This window comes from Macaca mulatta, chromosome 11 (assembly GCF_049350105.2).
Source record: "Macaca mulatta isolate MMU2019108-1 chromosome 11, T2T-MMU8v2.0, whole genome shotgun sequence".
In the NCBI taxonomy this organism is placed as follows: domain Eukaryota; kingdom Metazoa; phylum Chordata; class Mammalia; order Primates; family Cercopithecidae; genus Macaca; species Macaca mulatta.
Window position 1 is genome coordinate 60,607,208 of NC_133416.1, and position 16,540 is coordinate 60,623,747.

A 16,540-nucleotide genomic window follows, 5' to 3' on the forward strand; every position below is an offset into this window, starting at 1 on the left:
CACTTGCCTGAATCAATTATTTCATTCTGGGTTGCAGAATGGTGACTTTTCAACTCCCATTCCTTCTATTTCTTTCATTCCTTCTACATTTATTCATGGAACTCTTTAAAAAAGAGCTTTCCCTTATCAGTTACAGATAAACTACACACAGTTCTTCCTAAAAGGAAAGTTAAATGCTTAATTCTTTCCTTTTAAGAGTAAGGCGTTGATACAAGGGTCACCTCAAACGTGGAAAGTTAGTTTTCTTTCCTTTTCTTTTTTGAGTATTCCTGTAGATTACTAGGATTTCTTCATCCTTTCTTATTCTCTTTCCACCCATCCTTTTCTCTACTCTCCACTTCTTGATCCATGGCGACTGCTCCGTCTCCGCACTAACGCCTGAACTTTCCAGTCAGTCCACTAGGGGCCACTGGTTTCCTTCCCGCCCCCACGCTTCCTCTCTATCGCAGTTCGCCGCTTGCTAGCAGCCGTTGTCTCGCTGGTGCTTACGCTGTCCAAGGAGCCACTCTAGGCTTTTGGGAGGCCGTCTGCATTGCGTGGGGAAGGTTTGGACGACGCAATCGCCTCGCCGGCCCCCGGGGCGGTTAGCGCTTCCGGGGTCGAAGGGTGCGCGGGGTTGAAAGCAGGCCGCTCCGCCCCGTCCCCCTCCCAGACCAGCAGAGGCAGCAGCCGGAGCAGCCGCAGCCTGCGCCCTCTCCCGCCCGCCCGCCCTCCGCCCGCCCGCCCGCCCTCCGCCGCCCTCCACCCGCCCCGGGGTCTCTTTCCCCCTTCCTCCTCCTCCTCCTCCACCCCCCCCTTCCTCCTCCGCCCGCCCGCGGGGCCCCCCTCGCCTTCCCGCCCGCCCCTATTGTTCCGCCCCCGGCCTCCCGCCCTTCCCCTTCCCGCCCGCTCCCCTTTTCCCCTCAGTCGCCTCGCGCCTGCAGGTAAGCCTAAAAATTTCCCCTGCGCCCCCAACTATGGCTACCATTTCCACTTTCGTCTTCTTTCTTAGCCGGCTCGGGTCCTAGTCACGAGCCCCGGTCTCGCGTAGTCCCGCGTGAGCGCTTACCACCTCACTGTGCCTGGCCGGTCATTCACGCGAGGCCGTGGCTCTGGCGCGGCCTAGTAGGCCTCGCGCAAGGCCTATTTCCCCCCTCCCCCCGCCTTTTCCCGGTGGCGGCTGCGCAGGAGTCAGGGAGGGCGCGCGCGCGGTAGGGGGGGCGGCGGTGGATTTGTTGGTTGTGGGGGGTTGGGGGAGGCGATGGCCGGCTTGCTGGTCGGGCGGGTGAGCGCGGCTCCCCGCGGGGGTCAGGCGCTGGCGCAGCCACACGAGGAGGCGCTACTAGTCCGGCCCCTCCCCCTGTATCGCAGCGCCCCCCCCCGACCGAACCGTTTATTTTTCCCCCCTCTTCTAGTCAAGGGAAGGGGGGGCTTTTTTTCTTAAGTGGAAAATGCTTGGATGACCGAGGGGAGAGTGGGCTGCGGAGTTGAAGAAAGGGTAGACGGGCTCCCAGTTGCCGAGTTAATCAGGACGTTTCTCCGGGTAACGAATTTTTAGATTACAAAATGCCTGCCGGTGTAAACCCAGACCGAGCTATTTATGGAAGGGGTATTGGACAGCAGTATTAGCAGCTGGATTGCTGGAATGGGGTACATTTATCTTGACCTAGTCAGGAGGGAAATTTGACAGATTTCTTGAGTTGTTTAGATGGTTTGGAGTTAAAAATGCATCTTTGTACTTTACCTCGAGAAATGGCTTCAAATAGGTTTCCTCGTTTTTTTTTTTTTTTTTGCCTTTTCGAAGTTGCGTTATTGTGATATTTGTAAAGGGCTTCTTATTACATCTGCAAGGGGATAAGGAATTAAACTGCCAGATTTTTACCATACCTTATTAAAAAAAGAAAGTCATTCTTACAGACCTAACGCTTCTTCCCCCACCAAGCACTATTTTTCCTTGAGTGAAAAGTATTGAATTCTGGGATTTTGCCAGCAATTAATTGTATTCTGAAAAAGGGGAAATGATGTGCTTTGGGGATGCACTTATATAATCACTTACATTCTTGGAGTAGCCAGAGGACAGTTTGCCATATACAGAATGGTGTGACAGCCACTTAAGCACCTAAGATATTTAGGGTATGGGCTTTGTGTTAGAGGAAAGTTAACACAGTGACTGGTTTTGTGAAGGAGGGAATCTAGCTGTGGGAGGAGAGAGATGACATGTTGAGTTTTAAAAGGATGGATACTTAAAATGTCATTGGGGACATTCTACAACTTGGGACACGTCCTTTTTAAAGCTGTCACGATTAGGTGCTAAAGAAGGTATTGAAGGCAAAGGCATACCCAAAACCAAATTTTCTTTCTACACGTAACTAGTTATTCTAAAGCAGAAATGTTAGGAACAATATTAGGAATTGTTTCATAGGTGGGAAAAGGGCCATCCTGTATAGGAAAGGTACACTGCTGTTGTTCCTAAAAACAAAAATAAAATTTTAGGAATGCCAGTTTTATTTTGGTTGTTTTCTTTGGAAGGAAATTTAAGATTTAACAGACTTGAAATAAAAACGGATGGTAGACACAAAAGCAAGGAAGACATCTCAAATCTGAGTAACGAGTTGGAAGGAGGAATAGGAGAAAAGGACTCAAGTGTACTTAATGTATTGAGTCATTTTCTAAAGGGGAATATGGAACCCAAGCCCGCATGGAAGTCATCTCAGATAATGTCTTTTCAGTGAGGATGTTGATCTAAATCTTTTAGAAATCATTTGGTGTTAGCCATCAGCATTTGAAATTTATAATGTGGGATATATCTCAATTTCGTTATCTAGAAATTGCTACTACGAAGAAAATTTACATGTGTTCTCTCTAGTTTTCAACTTAAACTGCTCCCCAGCGGGGAGACAAAAGGTCATTTGCCCTCACTGTAGTTAGTTGGAAGTTTGCTCTCATAATTTCCAGGTGTTTCTGAATTCTTTGAAGCTTTTTCTGCTGAAGGACAAGTGGTGCACGTTCAGCAGTTCCCTTAGAACCATTGCCAATTGAAGGAACCTTCTTCATCCCGAGAGTCAGCGGAAACCCTATCATTAATGAGAGGAACTGGAAAATTGCCTTCTATACTCTGTAACAGAACCTGAACTGTATATTTTGTCATGCAGTTGTGCTTGGTGTGTATATAAGTCTGACATACTGTCATTTAAGGAAAAATGTAAAGTAGAAAATATTGATAAAGTGAAAATAATTTGGGAAATAATAATCCTGTTGTTTTACTCCTCTGATTTTGGTCATGTTTGCATTTTAGTTTTTGGCTTTCACTCCCTACCAGTGACCAAAGACTTGACCACTCAAAAGTCCAGCTCCCCAGAACACTGCTCGACATGGACACCGGTGTGATTGAAGGTGGATTAAATGTCACTCTCACCATCCGGCTACTTATGCATGGAAAGGTATGCTCCAGCTTGGGAAATTGGGTCATAGTAACTGCTAGGGGAGGGGCCAGGAAGAACAGACATGCATCTTGGAGCTCATCAGATTAGCACTGTGGGGCATCTGGCTTTAGCACATTTCCCTAATGGAGTAGATGTGAGTGTAGTGGGAAAATGGACAGACTTGACTAGGAAGCTCCACTGAGCAGGAAAGGCTTAATTAGAGGCTGGAGCCAAAAACTGTCTCATACCTGGATGGTAAGGTTTTTCTCATGGAGGTTGCTTATAGTAAGTCTACTCCCCCCAATAAATCTTCAAATCTTTCCATTCCTTTGGGGTAATAATTAGCATAGATAGCAGTCTGTCAGCTGGACAGTTAAAATTCCTTTTCGTGGTGAATACTTCATTAGAACATGTAGAGAAAGGAAAAATAAAATATATTTTTAAAAAGAAATACTTTGGGATTTCCTCTTACTGATGTTAGTTTTCTGCATTGCAGGAAGTTGGCAGTATCATCGGAAAGGTAAGATAATTTCATTTCAACTTTAATTACCATTTAGTTGTTCTGGATTGAAATAGCAGTTGGAGCTCATGCTTGACTTTTCCTTTACAGAAAGGAGAATCAGTTAAGAAGATGCGCGAGGAGGTAAGTTATGAAAGACTTTGAGATTGTTAACTTTGGGAAGTAACAAAACCTTTAAAACAAGTGAAAATTCTTTTTCAGAAATTAGGGAGGAAAGTCTCAATAAGGGAAATACGTATTTTTTTCCAGCCTGGTTATTTGTAATGACAATCTGGGAAGTGTATTTTTTTTTTTCCCTATTCGAGAAGTGTGGTTTTGACAAGTCATAGAATTCGTTCAAGACTTAAGGCAGCTGCTCTAGGCTATATTTGAGGATAGACATGGAGCAGCAGTGTTGGAATGATGCTGACTTTGCGTTGCATCAGGATCGTGTACATTGGCAGTTCCTTGTCCCTTTTACAAGGGACTGTAGATCCTGTACATACTCAGATCTTATTGTCTCTTTAACTTCTTTTGGCTCTTGTTTCCTATCTAGAGTGGTGCACGTATCAACATCTCAGAAGGGAATTGTCCTGAGAGAATTATCACTTTGGCTGGACCCACTAATGCCATCTTCAAAGCCTTTGCTATGATCATTGACAAACTGGAAGAGGTTTGTTGTCTCCCACTCCCTCATTCTTCGTTTTTAAGTGCTTCCAGAGAGCTTGTTGATTTTCTAAGAGCTTTTTAAATTTAAGGACAAACTGGACCATGAGACTCCGTAAATGGGTCCTTAGCTTCCTGTAGCCTGCCACAAAATTCAACCATTTGTAGGTAAAAAAGAGTCATTTGAGGCTGGGCGCGGTGGCTTGTGCCTGTAATCCCAGCACTTTTGGGAGGCTGAGGCGGGCACATCACGAGGTCAGGAGTTAAGAGACCAACATAGTGAAACCTCGTCTCTACTGAAAATACAAAAATTAGCCAGGCATGGTGGTGTGCGCCTGAAATCCCAGCTACTCGGGAGGCTGAGATAGGAGAAACACTTGAACCCAGGAGGTGGAGGTTGTGGTGAGCCGAGATTGCACCACTGCACTCCAGTCTGGGCAACATCTCAAAAAAAAAAAGTCACTTGAATCATCAAAACAGTTTGAGTTTTGCCACGGACTTAATGTAAATAATTTGCATGAAAAGCATCTGTTGAAAGTATGCCATTGCTTTGGTAAAAGGCTTGAGTATATACCCAACTGATACGGTTTACCTGATGTTATAAACACAAACAATCTTGCAATCCTGATGCTCTTAGGTTAAAAAGTCAATCTGTTAACATTGTATCAAAAAGTTGCTCTTAGGTTGAAAAGTCAATCTGCTAACACTGTGTCAAAATTACACTTGTTGGGAAGAGACCTAGGTTATCAGAATTGAAATGCTCAACAGCAGAGGTTTTATCAAGAGGAAGTTTTTCCCCCGCCAACCTTCAGAGGCTGAGCTATTGTCCTGGGTCTTGTATTCAGTCCCTCTCTCTCCCCCTTCTGCAGTAATGCAGCTAATTGTGCAATTGATAGGCAGAGGAGTGCTGCTTCCTTGGTGGTTGGTACTTAAACGGTGCCTGACATCTTATCTTTGCCAAGATTAGAAATGTTATCTTTTGACCCCCAGGGTCCAGAACTAGAAGTTCTAGAAGTCCAGAACTCATGGTTTAAAAAACACGTTTTAATTCTTGTTCAAGTTCAAGAATAAATTTGAACTAGTTCTTTTTTATACATCATAGTATTTATTTATTTATTTTTTCTTTTTAGGCAGAGTTGTGCTCTTGTCATCCAGGCTAGAGTGCAGTGGTATACCTGTAGCTCACTGCATCCTCCCAGGCTCAAGTGATCCTTCTGCCTTAGGTTCCTGAGTAACTGGGCCTACAGGTGCATGCCACCCTGCCTGGATAACTTTTTAAAAACCTTTTCTTGTAGAGATGGGGGCTTGTTATGTTTCCCAGGCTGGTCTCAAACTCCTGGCCTCAAGTGGTCCTCCTGTCTCGCCTCCCAAAGTGTTGGGATCACAGAGGTGAGCCACCATGCCCAGCATGGACTATTTTTTTTTGTTTTTTGAGACAGGGTCTTGCTCTGTTACCCAGGCTGAAGTACAGTTGTGTTACCTTGGCTCATTGCAGCCTCAATTTCCTGTACTCAAGTAGTCATCCCACCTAAGCCTCCCCAGTAGCTGGGACCACAGGCACAAACCACCATGTCTGGCTAGTTTTCATGGGTTTTGTAGAGACTGAGTCTTCCTGTGTTGCCCAGGCTCATCTTGAACTCCTGGGCTCAAGCAATCCTCCTGTCTCAGCCTCCCAAAGTGCTGGGATTACAGGCACTAGCCACCAGGCCAGGTCTTTATTTTATTTAAAAAAAAAAAAATTGTAAGCTAGAATATGAACTGTTTATTTCTTAACCAAGGAATAAACATGTCCTTGTCTTTAGAGATCTTAACTGCTTAAGCAGTTTCCAGGTCTTTAGTTATCAGCCTAGAGATTAGGCTAGTAAGTGATATTTAAACCACTTAATCTTCAGAAGGCTAAATTTAACTAGATTAAAACCATGACTTTTTGGATGCAGCATGTGTTTATGGGAAAGAGTATAGGCTTTGAACTAATACAGTCAAATCTACGGGTTTGTTTATTTTGTTTTGTTGAGATGGAGTTTCCTCGTCACCCAGGCTGGAGTGCAATGGCGTGTTTCCGGCTCATTGCAACCTCCGACTCCTGGGTTCAAGCAATTCTCCTGCCTCAGCCTCCCGAGTAGCTGGGATTACAGGCGCTCACCACTATGCCCGGCTAATTTTTGTATTTTTAGTAGAGATGGGGCTTCACCGTGTTGGCCAAGCTGGTCTCAGACTCCTGACCTCAGGTGATCCACCTGCCTTGACCTCCCGAAGTGCTGGGATTACAGGCGTGAACCACTGTGCCCTGCCTGTTTTTAGTTTTCTAACAGGGTAGAGTTGGTGTAAGTAGGGTTGTATTGTTTTATATCTACCTTTTTTGTTTTTTGTTTTGTTTTGAGATGGAGTCTGATTCTGTTGCCCAGTCTGGAGTGCAGTGGTGTATTCTCAGCTCACAGCAGCCTCTTCCTCCTGAATTCAATTCTCCTGAGTAGCCTGGACTACAGGTGCATGCCACCACACCCAGCTAGTTTTTGTATTTTTGTAGAGACGGGCATTCACCATGTTGGCCACGCTGGTCTTGAACTGCTGACCTCAGGTGATCCGCCCACCTCGGCCTTCCAAAGTGCTGGGATTACCAGTGTGAGCCACTGTGCCTGGCCTGTTTTATATTTTTTCTTAATATTTGATTTGATTTAAATTTATTTATTTATTTTTTTTTGAGATATTCTCACTCTGTTGCCTAGGCTAGAGTGCAGTGGCACAATCTTGGCTCACTGCAACTTTGCTTCCTGGGTTCAAGTGATTCTCCTGTGTCAGCCTCCTGAGTAGCTGGGATTACAGGTACCAGCCACCATGCTCGGCTAATTTTTGTATTTTTAGTAGAGATGGGATCTCACTGTTGGCCAGGCTGGTCTTGAACTCACTGACCTGAAATGATCCACCTGCTTCAGCTTCTCAAAGTGCTGGGATCACAAGCATGAACTACCGTGCCTGGCAGTATTTGATTTAATTTTGATATCACCTTTTTCCCCCATTGCCTGGCCAATGTAACTGCAAAATAGATTATCACTTTTATCCCTACCAAGTACATTTCTTCAGGGTGAAGGAAAATATATTTATGGCTAATTCTGAGGAATTTTTTCAAGAGCTTTTATCGGTACATCAGAAATAGTTTGAGAGGGGCATGGTATTGGAACTTTTGTCTACGGTGGGTTATGACCTCACAAGTCCTTACGAGATCAAGGGTAAGTGGTTCTTTACTGGTAGTTATTGGTTTCCAGGGATCTGCTTATCCTGGTGTTCTTTCTTTCTGTAGGACATAAGCAGCTCTATGACCAATAGCACAGCTGCCAGTAGACCCCCGGTCACCCTGAGGCTGGTGGTCCCTGCAAGTCAGTGTGGCTCTCTCATTGGAAAAGGTGGTTGCAAGATCAAGGAAATAAGAGAGGTTAGTGACTTTTGTGCTCCTTTTAGAAATGTTAAGTATTTGTTCCAACTTGACTCTTTGTATGGCTAGGAAAAGTTAGCAGTGAGATGAAAATTTTTGTTGAATTAACAGTTCTAGAGGATTACAATGTGATTGTACTGAAAACTATCTTGCAATATAATTATTTTGCATAATTCATAAATTGTAGTAAATCAGAACATGAGAAAGTTAATCAGAATTTCCAACTATTACATATAACATTTTTTTTCTTTTTTGGCAACTTTTCCATGAGGCTACATAGTTCTTTTTCATGTCTCAAGGGATGAGTTTGCAGTAGTAGCAACAGTTTTTCTATTTTTTAATTTTAATTTTTATTATTATTATTTTTTACGTGGTCTCACTCTGTCTCCCCAGGCTGGAGTGCAGTGGTGCAGTCATGGCTCACTGCAGGAAAACAACGACCTTCCCAGCCTCAGGTGATCCTCCCATCTCAGCCTCCTGAGGAGCTGGGACTGCAGGCTCCTGCCACCACATCCAGATTTCTGTATTTTTTTGTAGAAAAGGTGGTTTGCCATGTGGCCCAGACTGGTTTCGAACTCCTGAGCTCGAGCAATCCACCCACCTCAGTCTCCCAGTGTTGATACTACAGGCTTGAGCCAGCACACCTGCTTGCCTACAATGTCATTTTTCTTGACCAGGCTTATAAACAGCAAGGAGAAAAATAGGAAGATGTATTGGGAAATAGATGTAATTCTACTTTTTTTTTTTTTTTGAGACGGGGTCTCACTGTCACACAGGATGAAGTGCAGCGCATAATCATGATCATGGCTTACTGCTGCCTCGACTTCCTAGGCTCATGTGACCCTCCTACCTCAAGCTTCCTGAGTAGCTGTGACCATAGGCCTACTCCACAATGCCCGGCTAATTTTTTTAATTTTTTAATTTTTATTTTTTATGGAGACAGGTCTCACTGTTTTGCTCAGGCTGGTCTCCAACTCCTGAACCTCAGTGATTTGACTGCCTTGGTCTCCCAAAGTGCTCGGATTACAGGTGTGAGCCACCGTGCATGGCCCCTACTTCCTGTTTAACTGTGGAAGTTACATTGAATTGTGGAAGATTTTAATTGTATTTAGATGTTACTGAATGTGTTGGAATGAAACTCGAATGGCTGCTTGAGTTTTTGGGAGTGTATTGTACATGGCATGACAACAGAGATCTTCATTTTGCTAATTGCTGTATTCCAAGCACTTGTCCTGGTACCTGGCACATGAATGGCCTTGATGTAAATATTTATTCAGTAAGATAATGAAAGGTGGGTGATACTTGGTGGGGCTTTTGCTTTGCCCAGAGGAACTATCATTAGTTGAGAGGAAACTATTTAGAAGGACCTTTTGCTTGAGAGTAGGTTAAATTTAGGCTGTTATTGAGGCTTATTCTTGTCTTTCAGTGGCTAATTTATTTTTAACTCTAATTTGTTAAACAGTTCTATGTGGAATAAGGGAAGAGTGGGACAAAGAACAAAAAGGGAAGATTGGAAATGGATGGATATCCATTAGAGTTTTAGACTCTGAAATTGCTGTTGGGAGGAATTGGAAAAGCATGAGCTGTTTTTCTCTGATTTTGAATTTCTTTTTACTCCAAAGAGTACAGGGGCTCAGGTCCAGGTGGCAGGGGATATGCTACCCAACTCAACTGAGCGGGCCATCACTATTGCTGGCATTCCGCAATCCATCATTGAGTGTGTCAAACAGATCTGCGTGGTCATGTTGGAGGTAAGCCCTCAGGCTCATGCTGAGAATGGGGGGAGGGCCATTCTGGGGACAGAGGGACTGATCTATATTTAGTAAGACTAGAATTAAGTGAAGCTGTTAAGGCTTCCAGTGGGGGTGGGGGTAAAAGGTTCCCTGAGTTCATATTTTCCTTCCCCTAGCTTTGACTTTTCTTATGGTCTGTGAGCAAAAATAGAAACTGCTAAGCAGCAGTGATCTTTGGTTCACAGCAGTTGTGTACCAGAGTCAGAGGGGGAAGATGCACTGCATGGACTGAGGGGGCCACAGATGTATTTGGGTTCCTGAGTAGCTGAGTTATTACATTTTGAATTGCTGTATTTTGGTTACATGGAAATTGGACATGTTCTTTAACAACTTGTCACTTTGTAGGAGGGTATTCAAAGTGTTATAAAGAGTAGAAAAACGTATGTATGATGATGTTTCCGAATGACTAATGAGGTCCTCATTATATACTATTATTCTATTAAAAGACTAGCAAAATTCAGGAAAATTAAGCCTTTTCAGATTTGTGATACGGAGTCGGTTTCATTGGTGAGAAATGAAACTGGAATTTTTTCTTTCTTTTTTTATTGTGTGTGCGTGTGTGTGTGTGTGTGTGATGGGTTCACTCTGTCACCCAGGCTGGAGTGCAGTGGCGCGATATTGGCTCACTGTAAACTCTGCCTACCAGGCTTAAGCGATTCTGTCACCTGTCTCCCCAGTAGCTTGGTCTACAGGCATGCGCCACCACACCTGGCTAATTTTTAAAATTTTTTGTAGAGATGGGATTTTGTCATGTTGCCCAGGCTGGTCTTGAACTCCTGAGCTCAAGCCATCCACCCGCCTCAGCCTTCCAGAGTACTGGGATTACTAGCATGAGCCGATGCACCCGGCCTGGAAACTGGATTTTCAAGTTGAGATTAGAAAAAGCTTGATTGGGCCTTTGAACTATTTATAGTGTGTCTGTATTACTTTGGACATAACACTTGAGTATTTTACTTCCAATTTTGGCTTTATTTCCTATTCAGGCCAAAAAAAATTGTGAGATACTAAAAATTACCAACTAAAATGTATGTGTTCAACAGTTTTTCATGTTCATTAAATTTATCTAAAATTTTGGAAATAGTGCCGAAGATTATTACATGGACATCTCCCTTGATGAAAATTAGTTTCAATTGTGTAGTCCTTGGACTTACTGCATTAAAGGCAAATAACGTTTAGTAGATGATTTGAGATTAGATCTAGCCAGAGACAATTTGGTAGGTAAAGGGATGGAAATAGTTTTTAATTTAACTGACCTGTGTGAGCTAAAGCCACACAGCTGAAGCAGCTTTGAAACCTTATCTCTTTTTGTTTTTTTCCCCTCTGACTCTCTCCCAGTCCCCCCCGAAGGGCGTGACCATCCCGTACCGGCCCAAGCCGTCCAGCTCTCCGGTCATCTTTGCAGGTGGTCAGGTAAGAAAATTCTTATTGATGGGCTAGAATGAACAGAGATTATATATGAAATGTCAACTTTGCCAGCATCACACCAAGCCACTCTGCATGCTTGCTGAAACCTATACTCTGGCCATAGTTTGACCTGCTTTTAGTTTTATTTTTTGTACTGGAGAAAGCTGAATGCCTTAATTTTTAGCAGGCAATGGAAGTTTTGTAGGCACTCGGAAGAGGTAACTTACTTGGTTACTTAAGGTGGGTTGGGTTAGAATATAAGAGTTGAATTGCCTTACTGTCTCTACTTCTCTCCCTGTCCCCACCCCATCCATGTTTTATGTGTGTGGGGTGATATTTAGAGGTCTAAATAAATAAAAGGTAGCAAAGAATCGGACCTCTGAAGGAGATTCTGGATGGTGGTCTCAAAATTTGGGGGTCCTGAATTTGAGTGTCCTACAAACTTCCCCTTCCCTCCACCTCACCTCCCCTACTCCTACCCCTTCACTCCCAAACTCCAGTGTGTTGTCCCCTAGGCTCTTAACCTCATAAACACTGGTTTGAACCCACATGGCATAACTGAAATCAGCTGGGGTAAGAGTTCAGTGTGCAAGAATAGAAGGGGGTGAGCGTGTTGGACTGTGGTGCTGTGACATTTCGTGTTAGAGTAAGAACACCAAAGCACCACCATGGCCTCTCTCTGCTCCTTCCTCATCAACCTAAACTCTTGATCTTTGGCACATGGACTATTCTGAAGTTAGATTATTATGACAGAAGCATTGATGAGGACTTAGTCCTATGCTCTGATTGTATTTGAGGAGTAGGTAGGTCAGGTTTTAAAATAGAGTCGGCCCTTTGTGGGTTCCACCTTCAGCCTACCTCAGATCAAAAGTATTCAGGGAAAAAAATGGGTGGTTGCATCTGTACTGAACATGTACAGGCTTTGTCTTGTCATTAAACAATACAGTATAACAAATATTTACATAGCATTTACATTGTATTAGATATTATAAGTAATGTAGAGATGATTATATGGGAGGATATGCTTAGGTTATATGCAAGTACTACACCATTTTATGTAAAAGATTTGAGTATCCATGGATATTTGTTTCTATGGGGGGGATCCTAGGACTAATCTCCCACCGATAACCTAGGGACAACTGTATTGGGATTCAGGTTGAAATAGTGACTGATTTTGGTAGCTGCCTAAGCAAGTGCATTGCTCAAAACCTTTTCCCACTTGGGGTTGGTCTGTTATAAGCATATTTAGTTAACTAGTTCCATCTTATTTGCGTTTGATCTGGGAGCCATTTAGAGGGCAAGCATAAACTTGGGAGTCCATCTCATTCACATTCTGTTGAATTGGCATAAAAATGAACAAGTTTTTAGGGATTTAGTTTGTTGTGTAGTTACGAGAGTTTTCACAGGAAGGCCGGTTATGTCACAGTGTTAACCTGGAGTCAGTTTAGTACCTTACTTTTAGACAAGTACAAACTGGTTTGGTCAAAGGGCTCTCAGTCTAGTTAGAGTTGGGCAGGATAAGCAAAGACCCAGAGTCAGTGTAGCCAGAAGGGGTTAGCCTTAGTTTTTCCTTCCCAGGAACTCCAGGTTCCTGCTCTTCTGGATTCTCCCACTCCCCCTTCGGAATATAGAGTCCCATACTGGGTGGCAGCAATCCTCTGTACTTAAAATTCTTCCTTCACTTCCTTTTTTTCCCCCTCCCCATCACACCTCCCCCTTCATACCTCTTTGCTTCCCTACCCTCCCTCCCTCCCTCCCTCCCTTCCTCCCTCCCTTCCCTTTATTTAGTTGATGGACCACCGTCTAAAAACTTGCAGTTTCTTCTATGAGTGGCCCTATCATGGATCGTTCCCACAGGCCTTTTTAAATATACCATGTCCACAGATGGACCTGTGTCTTTTGTTCCTTTGTGGCAAAGTGGGCTCTGTAGGGGTTCAACTTAATCCCACACACTGACCAGGAGCTGGGGTCAGCTCTGTTGCCCCATCCCTTCATTCTTACTGAAAATAGCCCAATTGTGCAGTGTGAAATCTGCCACTAGGTAACTTTTTTTTTTTTAATTCACTGATTACAGCTCGTTTCAAATTGTGTCTGAGCTCCTTTTTAAAGGAAAAAGGAAAAAAATAAACAACTTTTTTTGTGTGAATTTCATGCTGGTGACAAGGTGCCGGATTGACAGCCCTGGAGACTGAAATCCTCTATTTATCCACAGGACAGGTACAGCACAGGCAGCGACAGTGCGAGCTTTCCCCACACCACCCCGTCCATGTGCCTCAACCCTGACCTGGAGGGACCACCTCTAGAGGTGAGAGGGGATGTTCAGTCTCCAAGGCTCACTCAATCCTTCCGCCTCAGCCGAGACTGCCAACACACGGGGGGCCAGTGGCGCTGGTGATTTTTGGTGCTGTGGACACCACCTGTCCACGGGGACCTGGACTGACCCCCCCAACCTCATTTCACCCAGGCCGCGTAGCCCACCAGATGGTAACACCAACTTTTTTTTTTTTTTTTTTTTTTAATTTTTTTTTGTTCAACCCCTCTTCCCCTCTCCCACTCCTCCCACCCCATTTTCACCTTCCTTCCACCCCCACCTGGGTGTACTTTTGGGGGTACTGGCCACTGTGATGTGAGAAGCTTCACATCCTGTTAACCAGCCACTCCTTCCTTCCCCTCCCTCCCCGTTCCCTTTTCCTTTCCTCCTGTTCCCTACCCCATTGCCCTGAAGACCCAGCTCCCTTTTTGGGAGGTTATGTTGTGGGGGGAGGAGGGCATAGTGGGAGCTGCAAGTGCGTATGGAGGGGAGGTGGGAGAAGACAGGAGTTAGAACACAGTGGTTTTTGTTTACCTGTGATCAGCTCCCTAGTGTTAGGGACTCAGCTAGCATCCAGTGTTCTTAAGGTCTTCAGGCAGATAGAAAAATAAGTTGGAGAAAGGGAAGTGTTTCAAAACATGCCATGTAGGTTTGTGCAGATAGAGATCTTCCACATCACCACAATTGGTAGAAGGGTGGGGGTGGTGAGGGAAGAGATCATTATTCCTCCTAGGCTATCTTGTATACAGCGAGGAAGAGTGGGGCTTGGTCAATCGAGGCATTGCTAATCTCACTTCCCACATTTTCATTAAGAAACAGTTATGTATATTTTGCCTTTGATTGCAGGGAACTTGGCTATCTTTATAGGATCCCTGGAACAAAGTCATATTTAGGTTTCAAAGAGGGCCAATTTGGGTCTGACTGTATTCGTGAGATTCCATCTACTGCCTCAATCTCTGGCCTCCCCCATTCTGTAGTTCAACTCTGGCTTCCTGGCTAGTTGAAATGTCTTTTTCTCCCCCACTGGGTGGCTGTCCGTGATTGGTTTTTAATAGGAACTGTTTTCCTCCTTTTGTAGGCCTATACCATTCAAGGACAGTATGCCATTCCACAGCCAGATGTAAGTTTTGTTTTCACTTCTGTTTTGAAAAGCTCCCTCTCCCATCCAAAATTGTCTCACTCCTTTCTCCCAAATAGCCAGAAGTGAGTTGGGTCTTCAGCATTTGCAATATTAAGTTGTTTTCTTCACAAGGTCAATCCCATATTTCAGCCCTTTAATCAGGGTAATGCCTTGTTTGCCTTTTAACATTTAACCCCTGAAATTCAGCATATTAGCTTCTCCTTTCCCCCTGTGTTTCAGATTACCCTGGTTCTAAAAGGGAAATGTTCCGTGGTATACTGTGATTTGTTATCTCAGGGCAGTTTAAATTGACATTGGGACTGTACTTCCTTGCATGCAGTTCTCTTTTCCATGAGGGTAGTGGGAGGTTTGCCTTTGGGAACTCCTCAATCTGAGATGACAATATCAAAAGTATTTGGAGGGATGGGGAAGGGGCTTATGTTACACAGAGAAGGATAGGAACCTGAACATTTCAGAATTCAACTCAAACCTTTCTTGCTGCTAAAACCTATTTAAAAGTGCTGGTATTTAGACTTCGGGCATTTTTTTTCTGCACTTTTATTCTTACTAACGTTTCCAGGTGCTGAGCATTAGGCTTGGGAAATTGAGTTTCAGTCTTGGTTAGTGGTAGGCCCCAGGAGAGAGAGAAGTAGATGTGAAGGAGGATTATTTTATGACAGGACAGTTTATATAGATGAATAAAAATAGCTGTAGTAGTCAGTGGTGGCGGTGATGGGACTAAACCCAGTACGGTTTCTACACCTCTCCTCCTCGCAGTCTCCCTGCCCCCCTCATCTCCTTCCCTCTCCCCAATACTGATGAAACCCTGCATGGTGTGTTTTCCCTAGCACCACTGCACAGTTTGTTTACCTAGCCTGTCTGTGCTTGTTCCTGCGGCAACTGTTGCAATGGCTGCAAACTACCTTCATTAAGTAGCTCCCAAGGGGATGGTCGTTGGGCAAGTGCTGTTGCTTTTCTATTCGCACACCCAAAAGGCATTCATTCTATTCTTCCAGGCACCCTTTCTATTTCTAACCCTTACCCATCATATTCTGCCAATCCCCAGGATTGCGATGCAAGCCCCATCCCTACCCTCTGTTGTAGTTTGAGTAGTAGAGTCAATTTTGGGGATCAGGACCTGCATTTTCAAATTTGAATGTGCTTGAGCCCTGGCTTTTTTAAATCTTCTAATGCCAACCTCCTGTTTCCTCCTTGCAGTTGACCAAGCTGCACCAGTTGGCAATGCAACAGTCTCATTTTCCCATGACGCATGGCAACACCGGATTCAGTGGTATGCATACCTCAGTGTTTATTTCTGTAAGGTGTAGTGCAAGAGAGAGGCCAGTCCCAAGGTCTCAGCTTGACATCTGTTTAAAACAAACTTCGTTATCCAGCATCCTGCTGGTTTAAACTTGCCTGTCTACTATGGCTAAGCCCAAGGAGGTAATGTGTTTGTTAACGTGGTTTTCATTTGGGGTCAGTTATTCTAAAAGAAAAAAAGCCCTGGAAGGTTTGGGGGTGAGGTTTGGGGATGCTTGTCAGGCAAAGGGTAGGCTGATATTTCTTTGAGCCCATCCTGACTGCTGCCCCCTTGATCTGATCAGCACCCCCTTTCTCTCCACCAGCAATTCACAGGCTTGGGTAGAGACCATCCATTTGTGCCAAATTGTGTAGTGTTTTTTTGTTTTTGTTTTTGTTTTTGTTTTATTTCTGTTTTTGGGGCTTTTCTGTATAAGGAATAACTTGTCCGATAGGGTTAGGATGAGACCACCAAACTCATTTTCACTTGTATCTTAACAGGCATTGAATCCAGCTCTCCAGAGGTGAAAGGCTATTGGGGTAATGATTAAAAAAAAAAAAATCTGTAGTATTCTACTGTTATATTAATAAACTGGTGGGAGTCTTGTTTCACTGCC

At 44.1% G+C, this 16,540-nt stretch overlaps 1 protein-coding gene across 50 annotated transcripts in view; it reads left to right on the forward strand.

Moving 5' to 3' along the window:
• The first annotated feature begins 650 nt into the window (after positions 1-650).
• Positions 651-16,540, forward strand: part of PCBP2 (poly(rC) binding protein 2) — a 28,153-nt gene continuing 12,263 nt past the window's right edge. For 4 of the 50 annotated variants that reach the window (XM_028829550.2, XM_028829568.2, XM_028829531.2 and 1 more), the window contains exons 1-12: positions 651-923; positions 3,275-3,419; positions 3,898-3,921; positions 4,012-4,044; positions 4,457-4,573; positions 7,865-7,996; positions 9,619-9,747; positions 11,125-11,199; positions 13,406-13,498; positions 14,583-14,624; positions 15,843-15,915; positions 16,425-16,463. In XM_028829550.2, the coding sequence (XP_028685383.1) occupies positions 3,351-3,419; positions 3,898-3,921; positions 4,012-4,044; positions 4,457-4,573; positions 7,865-7,996; positions 9,619-9,747; positions 11,125-11,199; positions 13,406-13,498; positions 14,583-14,624; positions 15,843-15,915; positions 16,425-16,463 (826 nt within the window). In that variant the 5' untranslated portion in view covers positions 651-923; positions 3,275-3,350. Of the gene's footprint in view, positions 924-1,189; positions 1,523-3,274; positions 3,420-3,897; positions 3,922-4,011; positions 4,045-4,456; positions 4,574-7,864; positions 7,997-9,618; positions 9,748-11,111; positions 11,200-13,405; positions 13,499-14,582; positions 14,625-15,842; positions 15,916-16,424; positions 16,464-16,540 lie in introns of those variants that run through there. The other 46 variants (XM_077954411.1, XM_077954412.1, XM_077954398.1 and 43 more) reach the window with 20 other exon arrangements.